At 43.4% G+C, this 20,672-nt stretch overlaps 1 protein-coding gene, 2 non-coding genes and 1 pseudogene across 3 annotated transcripts; 3 read left to right on the top strand and 1 right to left on the bottom strand.

Annotated features, from left to right (window-relative positions):
• Nucleotides 1-55: 55 nt before the first annotated feature.
• CRTAP (cartilage associated protein) lies at nt 56-16,064 on the bottom strand. The gene is made up of 7 exons (XM_060247533.1): nt 15,495-16,064; nt 12,554-12,703; nt 11,249-11,420; nt 5,647-5,775; nt 4,817-4,962; nt 4,515-4,598; nt 56-380 (listed from the first exon to the last, which is right to left on the bottom strand). The coding sequence occupies exons 1-7, from the start codon at nt 15,996-15,998 to the stop codon at nt 324-326; spliced, it is 1,242 nt and encodes a 413-aa protein (XP_060103516.1). The 5' UTR covers nt 15,999-16,064; the 3' UTR covers nt 56-323.
• A 3,653-nt stretch (nt 16,065-19,717) lies between these two features.
• On the top strand, nt 19,718-19,836 carry LOC132578739 (5S ribosomal RNA). The gene has a single exon (XR_009555947.1). It is a non-coding gene; the product is annotated as a 5S ribosomal RNA (ribosomal RNA).
• Nucleotides 19,837-20,164: 328 nt separating this feature from the next.
• Nucleotides 20,165-20,283, top strand: LOC132578720 (5S ribosomal RNA). The gene has a single exon (XR_009555929.1). It is a non-coding gene; the product is annotated as a 5S ribosomal RNA (ribosomal RNA).
• Nucleotides 20,284-20,599: 316 nt separating this feature from the next.
• The window catches only part of LOC132578740 (5S ribosomal RNA), a 109-nt pseudogene continuing 36 nt past the window's right edge, over nt 20,600-20,672 (top strand).

The following is a 20,672-nucleotide window of genomic DNA, read 5'->3' as shown; positions in this document are numbered from 1 at the left end:
GCTTGACTTAAGCTGTGATACAGTTGCTGAGCTGAATGAATGGAATGAAGCTTGGTGTGTTCAAAAATTTCAAGAGGGTATTTAAAAAACACTGCTGCGAAGAACAAGAAAGCTCCAAGTGAAACAGGTTATGAAAAAAAGAAACTGCTTGATGTGGCACCGTGAAGAACTCACAGGATGGTCCAGATGACATGCAAGAAAGTGTCATAAAGATCTGAGGTATTTCTAACACCTGGCCTTCAAGTGCTGACTGAGGGTTTGAAGGAGCAATGGTGTTAATTCACTTCTTGAAAAATGTATTTTTTTAAAAAGTCTGTTAGGAATCACTGTGTTCCAGCTTCTAGTTCCAGAAGTTCATCAAGATATTCTACTACTTCACCCTAGGAAAGATTACAAGAGAAGAAGTTAATTCTGCAATCTACACAGTGTACTGTAAAGAACAAAAGCGTCATTTTTAAATAAGAGAAGTATCTGGTGAAGCTCCAGTCAACTATACATAGTTACATTCTTCTATGCCTATTCACTTCAATGGGCAGACGGGCGTAACTCTGCTAACGATAGAACTGCAAGTCTGAGTGTCGATGGAAAATTTCCCGACCAATACTTGATGTACCTCTAGTTGTGGGCCTGGTTGAACCACTATTTTTTTACCTTGTTTTAGACATGATGAGGATGAGAGTGGCTCTTGAGCATGTGCACGTTTCTGCACAGTTGCCACCTTTAAAAAACAAACAGACAAACCTTACTGCTGTGTTTTTATAAGCAGCTTGACCTGTAGAGATTGATATGCTGTGAAAGATTTCACCTTCTGATTTCTGCAGATCAAGCTGCTGCTAAGGACAGAGAATCAGCCCACACTAGTTTTTCCTAATTAGGTTAGCAACACAACTACCTATTATCACATAATATCCTGTGTTTATAATAAGGGATTTCCTCTGTTCATGCAGTGCAGAACCTGAAAATATGGTGTGTTCCTGCGGTGAAAATTACCTATAATTCTTATCTGTAAGGCCCAAAATATTTGTATTTGAGTATTTAAAGGGCTGCCACCTCCTTTACTGTCCACCTCACCAGCTAAAATCTTTCCCATTGATCCTCCTCTTTGTGCCCCCCTCTCCCCAAGAAGTGAGGAAGATGGTGACTAGAGAGAGGGCTTTATGACAGTTGATTCATGTATGGAATACCCTTCCCTTAGTGGCTCCCCTGGTACCTGTGTCACTCTCTTTAACACACCAAGCCAAAACATTTCTTTTCACCCAGACTTTAACTAGGGGTTTACTGTTTTTACTTGTTTACCAAATCTGTTTTTAGCCTGAGAACTGTAACAAGGATTGTTCAGGTTATCAGATGTTTTATGCTCTGAGTCTTTAAGTGCTTTTATGCTTTGGGGCTTTATTGTCTGGATTTTAATAGCTGCTTATTTTCATGTTTTTCATTTTTAATGTTATAGTTCTCTGAAGCAACAGCATATAAATGTTGGAAATAAATAAAATGGTAGCTAGTTCCTGGCAAGAAAGTATGGAGGCGGGTCCACCACACTACTTGTTAGGCAGCCCCTGGGGTCAGTAGTGCATTGGCCTTGGCACACCAAGCAGGCTACAGAGTGTCTAGAACAGCTGGCCTGAAGATCTGCTGATGGCTGCTGCAGCAAAGACAGTTCTATAGATCTGCTGTTGCTGGGAGCCTCTGCTGAGCCCAATTGGATTCAAAGACTGAGCCTTGAACAACCATCTATACTGCCGGTCAATGAAGACTGATGGGATGAAAGCAGATTTGATAAACGGCTATTCTTCCTTCCTCCCCAAAGGCTTGTCAGGACTTTTGCAAAAGTGTGGTATCAGGAATGTATAAAGTAAAGTTTGCTTTACTCTTCACTCCCTCGGCACCATAAAGATGTCACGTCAATAAACAGACACATTGCCAAATATTATTTACCTTTCTGGTAAGTAAGCAAGTTTGCCATTACTGAAATGGCCTTCAAAACACTGCATACTTTGGCTTACATAAATATTTGTGGAAGGAGTGATTACAGTGAAAATAATGAAATCTTTTCAAACTAGCAAAAATAAATCCTCACATTCTCATTCAGTAACCTTGATTTTTTTTTACTTTCCCCCACTTAATGAAATCATATGCAAAGGTACAAATCATCTTCCACCTTTTAGCATGCCTCCACACATTTAACTGAAATGAGAAACCTCCATCTCAACAGGTCATTTAGTTCTACACACTGCTATTTTTGATATATGTGTTATGATCTATGTTTTGTTCTCCTTACTTCTCACCATTTCTTCATAATATCTATTGTGAACCAGCATCCACATGTTTGTGGAAATGCTCTCTAGGATGCAGCAACATGGCAGTGTAGTAAATCCCACTCCTTCATTAAAAGATTGCTATTCTTTTCTCATTAGCGCTTTCACGACATGGCATCATTATCCCTTCACTGGGAATGCAGAACCAAAGTGGGGAAAGTAATTTGCAACCAGTTGGTGAACACTTGTGTCAATTCCACAGAAAGAACACCATCTCAACAAATACTTATTAGATTTCTTGGTGTCCCGCTGTCTCAGAGCGCAATGCTTACCAGAGTTATATCCTTCTAAGCCCTTTGATGTCAGCGGACTTAGAAGGGTGTAACTCTGCTTATGAATGCACCGTAAAACACCTGGTCCTCCATGTGTGTTTATTAGACCATGCAGCAAGAAACTGGGTGCCCTCAGCTCCACTCTCCTTCAAAAGGAGTAGTGGATGCTGGCATCTATCTCTTAAAAAAAATATTTCTGAATATTACATCAGTTGTCAAAAGCTCGGGAGCTTGTAATAAGTTATGAGTGACCATGAATGAACTGAGAAAGCATCACTGTAAGAGACACTGTAAGAGATAATATCCTCATGTAGTTATGCATTTTCAAACAGCAATCCAATCAGGACTGGTGAAATAAACTACTTGCATGCATAATAAGAGGGGGAAATGATGGAATGCTGAAAATGGAGTTAAAAAGTTGAGTCATTCTTGAAACCATACACTGTATTCTTATAAATCCCCCCAATGCTTTAATAATACATAACAATATTGAGAGAAAAAGAGGGAAACTTTTATAAGGGGAACAGCCTACCAACAATTTTGTTTGTATTTCTTATGTGTATGTATATGCATGTGCACTGGAAGTAATGGCAACCTCTGGTGACTGACCCCTATAGGGGGTCTGGAGGATATTCAGAGAGGTGGCTGAATAACGCCTGCCCCTGCCTCAAAACCGCTGGTATTCCAAAGAGGTCTCCTGTCCAAGTACTTGCCAGACTTAGCCCTGCTTAGCTTCTGAGATCTGGCAAGATCGGCCTTGCCTGGGCTATCCAGGTCAGGGCCCTACCAACAGATTTTAACTAGTGATTTTTTATGTATTTTATTATTATTTACATTCTAAACCAGGGATGGCCAAACTGCAGCCTGGAGCCATATGTGACTCTTTCACACATATTGCGTGGCTCTCGGAGCCCCTACCACAACTCTTTCTTTAAATCACTTCTCTGAGTCAACCCAATTGGTGGCTTAGAGAATGCATTTAAAGTTAAAGTTGCTTTCTTTTCACCTCTTATAAATAAATCCAATCTCTTCATCATAATTTTCCTTCCTTCCTTCTTCTCTCAAACATCTGATGTTCATGTCCTACAGCTCTTAAACATCTGACATTTATTCTATTTGGCTCTTACATTAAGCAAGTTTGGCCACCCCTGTTCTAAGCCTCCTTGAGTTCCTATAAGGTAGAACAGTGGCTAATAAATGTTTTAAATAAAGAAACAGAATGAGATATATTGAAGAAGTGGCAAGACCTAATAGATGAGGACAGCCATCAAAGGGTCTCGGAAAAAAAGTTAAGCCTTATGAAGAATAAACAACTACACTCATTTTAATATACTGTTGCCAAAAGAAATGGAAGTGTATGTTACACAGATCAGATTAATATCTGATGTCAATGAAATAAAGTTTTTGTTCCTTTGCCCAGTCTATTTGCCAAAATGTTCCCTTCTGATGTAAAATATTAGAAATTGTGCAACAAAGTTAACTAAGACTTAAGCTGCCACCTAGTTTTCTGGCCTGTTTCTGTCTGTTTATCAGCAGGCTTGTGGTGGAAACTGCGATCAAGTCACAGTCAGCTTATGGAGAACCCTCATGGGTTTTCAAGGCAACTGATGTTCAGAGGGGATTTATCATTGTCTGCCTCTGTATAGCGACCCTGCTATTCCATGGTGGTCTCCCATCCAACTACTAACCAGTGCAGAGTCTCCTTAGCTTCTGGGATCTGATGCAGTCTGATATAAATAAAAAAGGTGGAAAAGTACAAGAAAGGTTTAACTGGCTCAATTTCTGCATGTAAGACTGCATGGAAGTAGAACCACTGAGGGGGAAAAGTGGCAATCCTCCTAAAACACAGCAATATGATATTTCAATTTTTTAAAAAGCATTCTTTTAAAAAAGCTAACAGCACTTTTTAAAAAAAAAGTATACTTACCTCATCATCATCCATCACATATTCTTTAGAAAATTCATACAGCTCCTTTTGGAGCGTTGTTATGTTGTGATATTGAACTGCTTCCTAGAAAGACAATAGGAAAATTCTGGGTCAGATTTGGAAGATAAAGCTGCTTTAAACTTCGTTTGCCCAGCTTTCCACATCCATGACAGAGATGTGATCTACTGCCCCAGATCACTTCCCATAAGGCTACAGGGCAGAGTGTATTAATGCCTGCTGCAACGGAATGTGTTAGTGCCTCTCGCAGCTACAGACTGCAACAATCCACCCATTTCACTTACAGGTCTAGGTTGGAAGTCTTCATCTGTTAGTCCCCATTTGTCTTTATGATACTGGTAGTAGACTAAATTCTGTTTCATCACTTCATCTTTCTGATCAAAGAGCATGTAGCTAGCGACACATGGTGCTGCGTTCTTCAGATCGTTCACTGAATTAATATAGAACAAAACAAAAGATAGCTTCTCAAGAGAATGTTATTGAGCACCTACTACTTCAACAATCTGAATACAAATTTCAAGCTAGGGATATAGGCGTGTATTATGTATTTCAACTACCTGTATGCACATTTCTGAATTCTAATTCTGAAAATCTTAAAGATCTGCATAATAGGATTTTATAGACAGGTCTCAAAATCTTTTCTTCTCCCTTCCCATACCATGGTAATGCCAACATATATATGCAAGTCAGTGGGCTGGATCCCAACTAAATTTTCCATAAGTGGAATGGAGCACCTCCCCCTACCCCTGCAGCTCACTGATATCCACAAAATGTTGCTCCCAAGGGACAGTGGACCTTGGGGAATTACACAAGGGGGAAAGGGGAACTCACTGGAAACTGCTAATTTAGACTGGAACCAACCCAGTATTAGGATCTGCAGGGATATCTTCGCAAAGCCTATTCCCATTTTAAGTTTTCTGTGCATTGGTTAGAGATCTACTAAATTTATCATCCTGCTGTCATGGACCGGCTCAGCTAGAAGGCAAAAGTAGGATTTTCTTTGCTAGAGAATGGCAGCGTTTTATATGTGCTCAACATAAATCAAATGGATATATTAAAAACTGTTTTACAGAGTTAGTAACAATCCACTTCTGCGGCAAAGTCTTTTACTTACACTTGTAATAGGCAAACTGCAAGTAGTGGTACATGGTTGCCACAAATTTCTCCACCACGTAGCCTCCTATAACGGGTGTCAGATCAGTTTCACACTTCAGTTTGCATTCTAGAACTTGGATATAATGATCTAAAAGACAACAACCATGTTCTGCACATTAGATAGCCATTTCTTTAATTCATTTTACCGACAAACATTTCTGCTCTATACACACCAATCTTCAGAATTTCCAATTTGATTGTCTCTTGTAAGGCTAAAGTCAAGGAGACATTGACGATAATAATAAATCATTTCAATCAGCAGCTGTGCATCCTTTCCCAAAAAAAATTACTCTTGACTGTAGTGCCATCTATAGGTAGCAACTGTCAGAGATTTCTTAGATAAAATGGTATTTATATAGGAGGAGGATAAAAAGAAGAGCTGGATTTATATCCTGCCCTTCACTTGGGGTCTCAGAGTGGCTTAAAATCTTCCCTTCCTCTCCCCACAACAGACATCCTATGAGGTATGTGGGGCTGAGAGAGTTCTGAGACGGCTGTGACTGGCCCAAGGTCACCCAGTTGGCTGGATGTGGAGAAGTGGAGAATAAACCCGTTATCCAGATTAGGGACTGCTGCTCTTAACCACTACACCAAACTGACTCTCAGCCATCAGCGGCCCCCATCTGTGGACAGCTAAATCTGTGGATCGGGGTCACATGAAGGATAAACAGATTTTTCAGTAAACTTGGGGGATACCCCAGGTTTGCAGAAAAATCTGAAATGTCCCCCAAAAATAAAAATAAAAAGGAGGTTTGTGTGCTGGAACTCAAGAGCCATAGCGACAGCTGCAGCAGTGGTGAAGTCAGCCTAGGAGCCTTGCTAGGTGGTAGCTGCCAGCAAGCCTAGATCAGGGATAGCCAAACTTGCTTAATGTAAGAGTCACACAGAATAAATGTCCGATGTTTGAGAGCCGGAAGGAAGGAAGGAAGGAAGGAAGGGAGGGAGGGAGGGAAGGAAGGAAGGAAGGAAGGAAGGAAGGAAGGAAGGAAGGAAGGAAGGAAGGAAGGAAGGAAGGAAGGAAGGAAGGAAGGAAGGAGGGAGGGAGGGAGGGAGGGAGGGAGGGAGGGCAGGCAGGCAGGCAGGCAGGAAGGAAAACAGGGGGAGGGGAGGTGGAAAGAAAGCAACTTTAACTTTAAATGCATTTTCTGAGCCACCAGCTGGCTTGACTTGCATAAGTGATTTAAAGAGAAAAATGCCTTCTCCAAGCCGGCCAACAGGGTGATGGGGGCTTTGACAACCACACAATATGTGTGAAAAAGCCACATGTGACTCCCGAGCCACAGTTAGACCACAGCAGCGACAAAGCACCCCATCGCTGACAGCTGCCTGAGAGCCTGGAGGCCACGCTGGGCCTGGTGGCAGCTGCTGGAGAGCCCAGTGGCTGTGGCAGCAACAAAGCAGCCTAGGGACCATGCTGGGCCTGGCAGCAGCTGCTAAACAGCCCAGGGGCCACACCTGGCTCAGTGTGTGTGTGTGTGGGGGGGGAGAGAGATGGGATTCCCCCTGCTTGAGTCTTACACGTCCTTGTTTCAGACCATTTCTGACCATAGGGTATTTATTATTGCAGAAGATTCATATTACTTAAGTCATTAGCATTTCATAGTTTCGTTTATTAGTTCTCTTGGGGAAGGTGACAATGCTTACACCCAGAGAAAGATGAGAAATATTGATAATGGACCCCTAGCACAGATTTTCTTTTTTTTAAAAAAAATAACCAGCTTAAAATGGTGTAGACGCAGCAGTGGGGAAGTGCTTAACCTTTTCCGAGCCTACTGCTTTTCCACTCCAGATCACTCCATGTGTGTCTTCCCTCTGCAAAGCTCAGAATGCACATTCTGCATCATGCTGGCGAAAACCCTCTGGCATGGGATGATTTCTTTCAGCATGTGGAAAACCCCTCTCTAAAGTATTTTTTTTATTCAAGGTATAAATTTTTGTGTGCAAACACACTTCCTTAGATACAGTGAGACAGAATTTCCTCAACCATTACATATAGGAAGAGGGTGGGAGTTGGTTGTCAGGAAGGACCAGTTAGAGTCAAGATGCTTAAGTTCTGGGTGATTATAGCTGAGATTTGATTAAGGTGGTTGGTAAGATCTGTGAATGGTAGTAAATTAGCATACAAATACAAGAGGGTTTTTTTCCCCATATATAAGAGTTAACAAACAGATGAGAGAACAACATTTGAGTTCAGTGGTGCCTTCAAGACAAAGTTCAGTTCTGAGTATGTGAGAACTGAGGGACTTAGCATGTGTATATGTACACTCCTTCAGATTCATTGAAACAGATTTCCTCAAATATTATATAGAGGTGGGGAGGGCTAATTAGTCCAGAAGAGCTAATTAGAGTCAAGATGCCTAAGTAACTGAGTAATCAATACAGCTAAAATTGGAATAACACATTAGATAATACATGTATGTAGCAGCAATTTGGCATACACATAATAACAAGTTAAGACCCATTTCAAAGTTATAATAAGTTATTATGTGTATGCCAAACAAGAGTCAACAACCGATGTAAGAACTAAGTTTGAGTCCAGTGGTTCCTTTAAGACTAACAAAGTTTGATTTCTGGGTATACGTAAGAACTGAGTTACTTAATATGTGTAGTGAGATAAGAAGCTGATATATCTGTTAAGCCCTGGGGGTTCCATTGTCCTGAGTATTATAATAAGTTATAACTCAGCAATCTCCCAATCCAGTCTGTTTTTGAAGTTCCTTTGCAAAAAAACAAAAACAAAACTACTTTGAGATCCCTCAATGAGTGTCCTGAGAAGCTGAAATGTTCTCCTACAGGTTTCTCCGTTCCATGAATCTTGATGTCAGATTTGTGTCCATTTACCCTTTGAAGTGGGGCTTAACAGAGATATTGGTTTCTTATCTCACTGAGAGGTGAAGTGATCATGGCTCTGTCATGATATTGAAAGAGATGAGTAGGGTAGTGAGGGTGATGGCCTGACCTACTTATAACTTAGAACCTGAGAAAGAAAGAGGTGGAGGGTGGTAGGCTTTGAGTGGAAAGGGGTATCACAATTACTTTTTCCATTCCGTTTTTAAACTTTGTTATTGTACCAGTCCCTTTGGGGGCCACATTTGAACTACTGTGTACAGCTCTGGTCACCACGTCTCAAAAACAATATTGAAGAGCTGGGGAAAGTGCAGAAAAAGGTAACCTAAATGATCACGGGGCTGGAGTGCCTTCCCTTTGAGCGAAAGCATCTAGGGCACTTCATTAAAAAAAGAAAAGAAGCAAAAGAAGAAGTGATATGATAGAGACCTACAAAACCGTGCATGGTATAGAGAAAATGGATAAAGAAGAACATTTCTCACTTGGAGGAAGGCATCCTTTGGTTAGATTTTTCTTTTCATTGGGTCACCCACATTTCAGTTTCCTGACCTTACTGGTGGGAACCACCCTCTTTCCCCAGTTCACACATTTCCAGAGCTGGCTCTTGTCTTCTAACTTAATTTGAAAATACTATATGCTCAACTGTCAAGTGAGAAAATGTGAAAAGTACGGTAAATATTTGAATTCATACTGAGCAATCTTTGTTCCCCTTTAAACAATACTAGAGCTTAGAATCATGCTGTGAAACAGATTAGCAATAAATGCAACACCAGGAAAAGGAAATACTGATTCTCTCAATGAGTAGCTGACTTGCAGAACTCACTACCATAAGAAGTGATGATAGCCACTGATGCTGATGGGGATTGAACAGATTTATGACGGATAGGTCTGTAATCCTTGATCTGAATGGCCCAGGTTAGCCTGATCTCATGCACATGGAGCTGCCTTATACTGAATCAGACCATTGGTCCATCAAAGTTAATACTGTCTACTTGGACTGGCAGTGGTTGTCCAGGGTCTCGGGCTGAGATCCTCCCTATTACCTACAACCTGATCCTTATTGGAGATGCCAGGGATTTAACATAGGACCTTCTGCATGCCAAACAGATGCACTACCACTGAGCCACACTCCCTCATCATCAGATCTTGGAGAGTGAGGTTTGTGTAGTGGTTAAGCGCGTGGACTTTTATCTGGGAGAACTGGGTTTGATTCCCCACTCTTCCACTTGCAGCTGCTGGAGTGGCCTTGGGTCAGCCATAGCTCTCACAGGAGTTGTCCTTGAAAGGGCAGCTCTGCTGTGAGAGCTCTCTCAGCCTCACCCGCCTCACAGGGTGTCTGTTGTGGGGGAAGGAGATAAAAGAGATTGTAAGCCGCTCTGAGACTCTGATTCAGAGAGAAGGGCAGGATATAAATCTATGGTCTTCTTCTTGGAAACAAAACAGAGTTGTCCTTGGTTACTACTTCCTTAGGAGACCACCAAAGAAGCCCAGGGTTGTTACGCAGAGGTAGGCAATGGCAAACCACCTCTCTTCATCTCTTGTCTTGAAAACTACAGTCACCATAAGTCGGCTGTGATTTGCAGGACCGGATCTACATGTTTTTTGAGGGGGGGGGCAAAATTAAAAAATGATGCCCCAGTATGGCCCCATTCTATCTTATGGACCCATAGAATAGAATGGACTCCATACCCAATTTGGTGCCCCCCCTCCTGTTGGCACCCAGGGCAAGCGCCCCCTCTACTCCCACCTAGATCCAGCCCTGGTGATTTGATGGCACTTTTTACCACAATGCTATTAACAATGATGAAAGCGGAATGGGAACTCCAGCATTCTGCCTCTGATTGTCAGATGCTGGAAGCAGTCAGCAGATAAGGGCTGCTGGCAGCTGGCCAAGCTTATAGGCTTCCCTGTGGCATCTGGTTGGCCAGTGTTGGAGAAAGGGCAGTCTATGTGGACTACTGATAAGATCTAGAAAGGATGACTCTTACATTAATATGTGCTGCCAATTAATGGAAGTCTACGCTCTAAAACACATGCTTTACTAGTATTTCCTTAGTTTCTGTGTGACTGTTTAGGCAGCCCACATCTGTAACAGAGTTGCACTGGTCAAAATAGTTTTACAAACTTGCTTGGATAAATGATTAAGGACTGTGGTCTATACTGCTGTGTTTAGCTAATCGTGAGTAGGACCCTATTTATGTAATTTTTGTACCACAGCATGTCATATGAATACTGCACTTCAGTTCTTTCTGGTGGTTCCAGACTTCTAAAATCCTAATGCACTGGTTTCTGAATGTCTCATTTTTATGATTGTGCTGGCCCACTATGTGTAATCTGCCTTGAATCCCTGTGAGAAAGGTGGATTATAAATAAAAATAAAATACAATACATAAATTAAAAATCTTCCTGTCCTCCTTTTTTGCTTTTTTAACATCTATCCTGATTAAGAATTCTAAGAACGAAAAGCTTACATGCTGTTTTGTGTTATTTAATGTCTGGTCCTAAGAAAAGGTGTTACAGGATGTAGTGGAAGTTTGATTTGGACCAATATTGCTACATGCAACCTCTAGCACCACCAAGCATACTTTGAGCTCTTACATCCCTTTCCTGCCTGCACCTTGAAAACATCAACCAGGAGTGTTTTAAGACAGCAAAGAAGCCTTCTACAGTCCTCCCCACCTCAATTTTTTTTAAAAAAAACAACAACTGCTCACCTGCTATGGATAGATAGAACTCCTTAAAATCTGTGATCTCCCGCGAGACTTCACAGGCAGCTAAGCACTCATCATAGGCTTTGAAGAACTCCGGAAGTGCCAGCTCCATATCTGAGATGGACGTCCTCCAGTTTTCTCCATTGTAAGCCCTCACTGCCCTGATAAAGAGAGTCTAAGGAAACCAGAAGGAATCATACATCATGGATACTATATTGGCTGAATAGAATGAATGGTTTACAGCACAAAAGCCACTTTGATGCAGGAAATGGCATAAATTCAGTGCGTGACTGACGTGCCTATTTTATCACATATCCATGCAGCAGGAAGCTAGTGCTGCTTCCAGCTATTTGTAAATGCAACAAAATAAACACGTGTAACACATAACATGTGATATTACTGGCAAGGAAGTAATTTCTTTAGAAGAAATTTCATCTTATGTGAAATAGCCCTCATGTCAGGCTCCCTCTTTTTTTCAGTCAATTCCATATGTCAATATCATGGTGCAGAAAAAAAATTCAGATAAATGAAACATCACTAATGAATACTGGGAAATAAGACAGGATACTGTAGCTGAATTGTATGCAAAATTATACAGTCATTGCATTCCTAGGACACAAAGTTGAAACATTCTATTATACAAAACTCTGAAGTTATTTGAGGTTCCTCAGTCCTGTTTGCCTTCCTGAACATTAAAACTGAACAGCTACACATGAAAATGTAGTGACTAACACATCTGTTGTTGCAAGAATGCTAAAAAAAGTAGACATTTGAAAATACACTTTATAAGATAGGGTGTGCAGTTCTGTTCTTAGTTGTGTCAACCAGAAAAGAACAATCCTAAGAACACTTTATTTCAAGTAATCCTCATTGAACAGCGCTGAATAGGATTCTGAGTAGACCTGCTTTGGGATGCCACGTGCATCTGTGCCATGATAACACAGGAGATCAGAAATGATGCACTGAAAATGAAATGGCAAAAAGAAGTTGGTGAAAGGGGAGCTAGCTTAGTTAAGATGCCACCTGCAACAGCTGGATTGCGTCCACTCCTTGCGCCAGTATTGAATGCAACAGTGCAATCCTAAAAATACTTTCCTGAAGTAATATTGAGTAGACTTCAGTAGGATTCTGAGTAGCCCTGCTTATAATTGCCCTGCTACTTCCAGTAAAGCATGGCTAGGATTACACTGTAAGAAGTACAGCAAGTGGGATAGGACAAGATAAAACGGAATGTATCAAAAACAGCTTTTTAAAAACAGAATGTAGTTCAGAGACAGTCTTGGAGCACAAGTAGGAAGGGAAACATACCTCATATGATTTTGTTTCTAGATCTTTAATATAATCCTCAGCATCAGGCATGCTTTTGTAATATGCCATGTTCCTTTTCATCATCTCATCATCAGGGTGCTTCAGAAGAAATGTGTGTGCTGCTGCAATTGCTTTTGGAAAGTTGTTTGCCTAACCAAAAAAGGATTAACAATATATCTTAGAATATCTTTTTTAAAAGGTTGTTCATTTCTTACAAGCTTTCCCCTTCCTCTGGAGTTTTACAGCACAGTCCCAGTCCCAAGAACACTTTCCTCAATGAACAGATCTAAGTAAACCTGCTTAGAACTGGTTTCTTTGCTTTTAGCAGAATAAAATGCCAGAATGGCAAGATATACAAATCAAATTTATTTTCAGACCCTGCAAATCTCAAAGGAGCATATTAAATGATTTGGCTGAGAGTGGAAAGGAGGACTGAAGGAGACAGTGGTTAGAGTAGGATCTGGGAGGGCCAAGTGCATCTCCCATTCCACCATGGAAGTTCATTGGGTGGCCTTGGGCAAATCACACTCTCTTAGCCTAATCTACCTCATATTTGTTGTGAAGATAACATAGAGAAGGGAAGAATGCTGTAGTAAGCCACTTTGGGTCTCCACTGGAAAAAAAAGTGGGGTATAAATAAGTTTTTTTTAAGGTGGGAAACTCAAGAAAGGAAATTGATGACAAGATGGTAATAGGAGTTATGGGACAGGAAAAACATGATGATCATTAGATGGATGCAACAAGACACTGCATTGTCCAGAAAAGAATCAGTGATATGTGTAAAAAAGCAATTAAACTTGAAAATAGATTCAGAAAAGGTAGCTATATTGCCTGCAATGCTACATTGTAAACAATCAAACAGAGATGTGGGGCAAAAAATGCATATTCTAGTGACATTTGAGAGAACAATGATGCAAGGAATGTAATGTGCAGTATTACTGAACAGCAGAGCACCATGTGGAATATATCTAGCACCTTATGACACATGAAGATACTCATAATGAATGAAAAAGGACATGAAGCCTGATAGGAGGATAAACATTTTGCACTCTCTTCAGAAGCACACGCTACCGGCTTTGGACAACGGAGATGGGCAGTTCACAGGAGAACACATCTTGTTCTGCTGCAATCAGGTGCTGAAGTGCATTCTCTTTGGGTGATATTCAAAATATCAGGGGTGTTGTACGTAACAGATATTCTTGGTTGCAAGGAAACCAGGAATCCACAAGCAACATGTGGTACATTTTGAAGCAAACCATGGACAGTCAGGGCTGTTGGATTCAAAAAGGTAAGCTGGGAGCATGGCTGCAAGCCACACAATATCAGTAATAGTACAGGATGCAGTGCTGAAACAAACAAACAAACAAACAAACAAACAAAATCTTGGATTCCAGAATGAATTAGCAGGTGGCACCTGATGTGAAGCACATGAAGGGGACTGCTGCACTGAAAACATTGGTCCTACATTATAAGGAACTGAAGAAAGGCAGGCACAGAGCAGTACAAAAACACATATGCCTCACTGGCTAAAATCGGGTACAAGGGTTAGGCTGAGAGACAGTGCTCAGTCCAAGGATCAAGAAAAGTTGAAGGCACTCTAGGAAAAGAAATGCAGAGAGGGTGACACACTGGGAAGGGCAATTATATTATGATCAAGGTCATGCAGGGAAGCCTGGTATTCACAATAAAGCCCAGGAATGGTATGCATAACAGATATACAGAAACTGTTTATTTTTTACATCTGCACGGTAGGCGTATACTACTCCATGAAAGTTCCCCCTCTCCATTATGGAGATGCAGCAATCATGCAAAATATCACCTGTTGAGGCCTCTTTTGGAACTGTTAGAGGTCTGAAACTTTGTCCTAATGTGCAGCATAAGAGGTACAACATTTGTTTCATAAAGCAGCAGTCCCAGTTGCACCTTAAAGACTAACAACATTTATCCTAACTTCAGTTTCCATGAGCTAGAATCACAGAATTGGAACGGATCTCCAGGGTCATCTAGTACACCCCCCTGCACTATGCAGAAAATGCACAAATACCTCCCCTCCACCCCAGTGATCCCGATTCATGCCCAGAAGATGGCTAAAAGCCTTCCAAGATCCTTGGCCAAATTGGTCAGGAGAAAACTGCCTCTTCCTGGCCTCAAAGTATGGCTTCCTCAGGGTATATAGTTTCCCATATATGCCCTGGAGGTCACTTCGTTCAGACTCCCAAGATTTTTTTTATTTATTTGGGATTTATATCCCGCCCTTCCCACAAGTGGCTCAGGGCAGGTTGACTGTCCCCGGCCCAAAGGTGGAATCCACCCAACCTGGTAGAGTTAGCTCCCTATGGAAATCCAGGCCCTACTTGGCTTGTTAGCCTTTCGTAAGGCCTGTAAAACGTAGCTGTTTTGCCAGGTTTTCGGGTGAGGCGGCGGGTATCTATCTATTAGATTGGTTGGCCTCCCCTACTGTAGTATCCTACTGCGTTGATCTTCTGTACCATCTTATTATACCGTCTTGCTGGACCATCCTGTTGTATTTAATACTGTAATTGGTTTTTATTATGATGTTGTGATTTTATTATTTATGATGTACTCTGCTCTGAGCCACTATGGAGGAATGGGTGGAGTATAACTATAATAATAATAGTAGTAGTAGTAATAATAATAAAGTGGCGATCAACATTTCCCTGGGAGTGTAAGAAGGGGCCACAAGAACTAAGCACTGATGCAACCCTTCCCTCTCATGATCCGCCTAAATTCACTTTATCAGCGGCTCGGGCTCACGAAAATGTTGCTATCCTGTGAAGTGTCAATGAACTCCTTTATTCCGCTGAGAATCCATTTGAAATGATCCACGTTGGTTCAAGAAAGCAGGGGAAAGAAGAGTGGCAAGCGAATTCAGGAGGGGTGGGGGTCCTTGCAGGGTTATGAAGGGCCCGGGCGTTCCTACCTTGAAGTAGGCGTACTGCAAGAACTTGTAGGGGTCGCGGCGCTGGAATTCCTCGAGCACCTCCCGACTGGGCTGGGACTGGCGGAAAGCCGGCAGCCCCTGCTTGCAGCGCTTGAGGCACTGCGCTCTGCGCAGCAGGTCCCCGAAGTAACGCAGCTCCGGGAAGCCCTGGAAGCGGCCGGGCGGCAGACGCCCCTGCTCGACCGCTGCCGTCGCCCCCTCCGCCTCCTCCTTCTCCTCCTCCATGCGGACGGTGCTGCAGTTGATGTGGCAGAAGGCCTCGCTGTCCCGCAGGAGGCGGTGGAGCCTCAGGCTCACCTCCAAGTAGTTGACGCTCTCGGGCCAGTTCTCGTTGCCGTACTGGTCCAGGCCGTAGCGGTAGGCGGACTCCAAGGGCATCAGCTCGTCCCGCGGGAAGCTCCTGAAGCTGTAGCGCTCGTACTGAGCCCGCGCCCCGGCCAAGAGCAGGCAGAAGGCGGCCCAGAGTAGCCGGTGGGTCCACATCCTCCCTGGCTTGAAGCGCAACCGGACACCACGTAGCCAAAAGGAAAAGGGGGAGAAAAAAGTCCAGAGATTCTCCAACCAGCTCTGAGGGGCCAGGCAGAGACGCGGGCTGATTGACGTGCAAAGAGAGCCCTCCTCCTCCTCCCGTTGCTGCGAGGGGTGGCGGCGGTGGGCTGGACCTGCTTCCAACGCCGGCCTTGGAAAACGAAAGAAGGGGCGAAAGGAGGGAAGAGCAAGCTCTTCAAAGACGCGCCTTCCTAGAGAAACTTCGGCCTGGAGCCTCAGAGAACTGATTTTTCAACACCTTTTCCTGCTGTTCAAGGCGTGTTGTAAGGTGCCTTGACCTGTACCAGGGCTTTTTTTGAGCCAGGAACACACAGGAACGCAGTTCCGGCTGGCTTGGCATTAGGGGGCGCGGCCTAATATGCAAATTAGCTTCTGCTGGGCTTTTTCTACAAAACACCCTATGCTAAACAATGGTGATGTCAGGGGGTGTGGCCTAATATGAAAATGAGTTCCTGCTGGGCTTTTTCTACAAAAAAGGCCCTGACCTGTACTGATAAAAAGGTGGGATAGTATGTACACCCCCCCACGACTGGAGACAATAAAGTGTTGGGATACTTTACAGGTTATATATCTGATACTGAACTGTGCCATAAAGGATATGATCCAGTAGATCTGCAAAATGGAGTGGTAGGGGGAATGGGGGGGCAGTTTTCTCTAGAAAATTTGAAGAGCCATGTTTTGCAGAAAAATAATCTGAAATTAAAATAATATTACATGATTGAGGGGATTAGAACAATAATGCATTACAAACAGTGCCTACATTTTTAAAGCAAAGAATGCCTGAGTTCTCAGCAGCCATTTTGGATGTTTCTAGCAACCACAACAATATCGCTGAGCTTAATTTATCACCGAGTTCTTGGACTTAATTTGCAAATGTCGAATACTGCTTTATCAATGCACAATAGCAGGGGTTCTCAACCTTTTTGAGCCTGTAGGCACCTCTGGTGTTCTGACATACTGTGGTGAGCACAGCTATAAAATGGCATTTTGTGGTTGTGTTGACCGTGCTGCTATATCAGAATTCCAAAAGTGTTCTTGTTCTTATATCTGTAACTGTGTTCTTTTTATGCGATGTGCTCAGGGCTTTTTTTGTAGCAGGAACTCCTTTGCATATTAGGCCATGTCCCCCTGATGTAGCCAGTCCTCCTGGAGCTTACAGTAGGCCCTGTCAGCTCTTGGAGGATTGGTTACATTGGTTAATATGCAAAGTAGTTCCTGCTTTAAAAAAAAGCCCTGAATGTTCGCATTTAAGGAAGGTTTTCATTATACAGTGGTGAAATTTCTGAACCTAAGAATAATTTCCCCCCTTCATTCTACAGGTTTTTAACACAGTTCATACATGCTGAAATACATATGGAGGGAGCTGAAGAAATTTCTCTTGGAGATAAAGAGGAAAACAGTGATTGGGGTTTTTAAAAAAACACATTGCTTTGAAGTGATACCAAACATGGAAATGTAACTTTGGCCCTCTTCATGCCTCGCTACTACTGAACACGGAATCTCCACAATCATACATGGAAGGAGCAAAGAAATGCTGCAATATTGCCATTTTCTAACCGCCATGATGGTGAGTATAAATCCATAGAAAATATACTAAAGGATAACATCATTTTTTGAAGTCCTTGTGGATGTAACTTATGGGGGGGTGTCTCTTGTATAGTAGTGTAATTGGCAAATTAGTTCAAACTAATCAAAGAGAATTACTAGGCGCATAGAGGAACAAAGCCTGCTGATGGAAAAATCAGCATGGCTTCTGCAAAGGGAAGTCCTTTGAAGAAGCATGTAGATAACAGCGACCTGGTAGACATTATATACCTGGACTTTCAAAAGGCTGTTAAAGGTAACTCACCTAAGACTTAGCAGTCATGCGGTCAGAGGACAGTTTCTCTTATGGATTAAAACATGGTTTAATGACAGGAAGCAAAGAGTAGGAACCTTTTGTTTCTGAGGCCTGATCTTGAAGGGTGTCAACATCTGCTAGTGAGGCTATAAGAGACTCACAAGTTGAAATTGGTAGGAACATGGGAGTAGCCTGAGGGGAAGAATTGGCCATGACACTGGTAGCTCCATCTACAACGTTTTTTCTCATTGGGGAAGGGAGGAAGGTCACCACCACATTGAAGTAAGGCACAGGAGGCAGGCCCAGGGCCTATGGCCATACCACCCTGAACACGCCTGCTAAGCAGGGTTGGACCTCGTTATTACTTGGATGGGAATACTGGATGCTGTAGTATTTTTTTTCTGTGGTAGAAGTCAGCTCTTTTCCTCCTTCTTGCCAGCATCAGACAGTGCTCCGGAAACTGTTTCGGATTAACCCCCCTTCTCAAGAAATGCAATTGGTCTTCAGGAACCTCCACTAATAACTCGTGGTACAATAACCACTGGACCAAATATAAATAGCATGGAGACTCAAAGCCCCTGGGAAATATACAACTCAGTAGTGAACAGGGCATCAGGCTTGGTGCTCTTGAACACCAATTGAATCTCTTGAGAAAGGGAGTTCATCTAAAATGGTGTAGAAGAATTACGTACAAACCACCATAGAGGTTATAAGACTGTTCACCATTGGCCCTGTGTTTGAGATGAGAATACTATTCAACACGAACTTAAGAAGACTGTTCATCATTATTAGTTTTTGGTCCCCTGTTTGAGATTAGAACACGATTCAATGTGGGTCCTGTGTTCATATTGCTCTTTCTGATTCTTACATGGTTTTTTGCTTTTGATTCACTACAGTTTTTAAAAACTTTTGATACCCATGTGACCTGGTGCTCTTGGATTGTTATATAGTATTAGTGACTCATGCATAGATTATTGATATAGTATAGTTCTATAATCCTATGATTCACTTATTGATTTTGGATGTTAATTGTAACAGATATCACACTATATGAATTTTAATATTATTCTGTTTTAGCATTTTTATGGGAGAGTGCATGTTTGTATTACTTGTTAGGGGACAGGCATAGGTAAATGTGGTTTACTGGGGAGGGGAGATGAATGACAAACTGTGTGCACTGTAGCCAGGAAAAGGTGATGTGAAATTTGTTCTTTCTCAGTTTGGGGATAAGGATGTAGAATGGGCCAATGCTGAAGTGAGGCACAAGTGGGCGTCCCACTGCAAGGACACTGGCCTGCTGCAACCGCTGAGAAGGGGTTTTATTTTGGGGCATAAAAAAGAGAAGCTGGCAGTCACCTCTGTTACCATTCACAAATGGTGGTCAAAGCAGCGGGGCATCGCAGCAACAGCTGCTCAGGGAGCCAGTCGCCACCAAACTCCAGAGCCTTGTCAATCTGCTTGCCTTCCAAGACCCTCCCTGAGTATTGGAGTCGAGTCTCCCTGCCAGAAGACCCCCCAATTGCTGGGTTTATGAGCAAGAGCAAGTCTAGGACTGCTCCTAACGATGAGATGCCAGGACCAAAAACGCCAGGGAAGGAAAACTTTGGACATCCCGTGCGTCCCCTAACCCTGGAAAACCAGAGGAGGGCGCCGAGAAGGCTTCAAGGCACTGCTCTGGAAGCTGCACTAGGTTTCCCGCTGCAAGGACACTGGCCTGCTGCAGCTGTTGCGACGCATGTTAAATGTTTTGCGGCCGGGAGGCAGGCAGAAGGAGCGGCTCAGGTTGAAGTGAGGCACAGGCGGCTGTTCCAGAGCCTACCGCCATACCACCCTGAACACGCCCAATCTCGTCTGATCTCGGAACCTAAGCAGGGTCGGGCCTGGTTAGTACTTGGATGGGAGACCGCCTGGGAATACCGGGTGCTGTAGGCTTTTTGTAGGCTGTGGGCCCTACTGGGGTCGCTGTGGCGTCCTACCCTTCGCCCGCTCTTTTGCTCCTTCCCTCCTGGAAGCATCAGGCAGAGTGGCTGATTAGAAGAGAGGCAAAGTTTTGGACACTCCGTGCGTCACCTAACTCTGGAGAACGAGAGGAGGGCGCCGGCAAGTCTTTGAGGCACTCCTGTGAAAGCTGTACTAGGTTTCCCGCTGCAAGGACACTGGCCTGCTGCAGCTGTTGCGACGCGTGTTAAATGTTTTGCGGCCGGGAGGCAGGCAGAAGGAGGGGCTCAGGTTGAAGTGAGGCGCAGGCGTCTGTCCCAGGGCCTACGGCCATACCACCCTGAACACGCCCGATCTCGTCTGATCTCGGAAGCTAAGCAGGGTCGGGCCTGGTTAGTACTTGGATGGGAGACCGCCTGGGAATACCGGGTGCTGTAGGCTTTTGGCCCTGCTGGGGTCGCTGTGGCGTCCCATCCTTCGCCCACTCTTTTGCTCCTTCCATCCTGGCAGCATCAGACGGAGTGGCTCAGCTGAAGAGAAGGAAAACCTTGGAAACCCCGTGCGTCCCTAACCCTGGAAAACCAGAGGAGGGCGCCGAGAAGGCTTCGAGGCACTGCTCTGGAAGCTATACTAGGTTTCCCGCTGCAAGGACAGTGGCTTGCAGTATGCGGTGCGGCGGGTGTTAAATGTTTTGCGGCCGGGAGGCAGGCAGAAGGAGGGGCTCAGGTTGAAGTGAGGCGCAGGCGTCTGTCCCAGAGCCTACGGCCATACCACCCTGAACACGCCTGATCTCGGAAGCTAAGCAGGGTCGGGCCTGGTTAGTACTTGGA

This window comes from Heteronotia binoei, chromosome 10 (assembly GCF_032191835.1).
Source record: "Heteronotia binoei isolate CCM8104 ecotype False Entrance Well chromosome 10, APGP_CSIRO_Hbin_v1, whole genome shotgun sequence".
Classification (NCBI taxonomy): Eukaryota; Metazoa; Chordata; class Lepidosauria; order Squamata; family Gekkonidae; genus Heteronotia; species Heteronotia binoei.
The sequence above is the reverse complement of the archived record's forward strand: the minus strand, read 5'-3'. Positions and strand labels throughout refer to the sequence as shown.

Coding starts and splice junctions, on each gene's coding strand:
- CRTAP (XM_060247533.1), bottom strand. CDS start 15,998: ATGTGGACCCACCGGCTACTCTGGGCCGCCTTCTGCCTGCTCTTGGCC. Junction 4,963..5,646: donor GCAGTTTGCCTATTACAAGT/GTAAGTAAAAGA, acceptor ATATTAATTCAG/TGAACGATCTGAAGAACGCA. Junction 381..4,514: donor ATGTGATGGATGATGATGAG/GTAAGTATACTT, acceptor AATCTTTCCTAG/GGTGAAGTAGTAGAATATCT.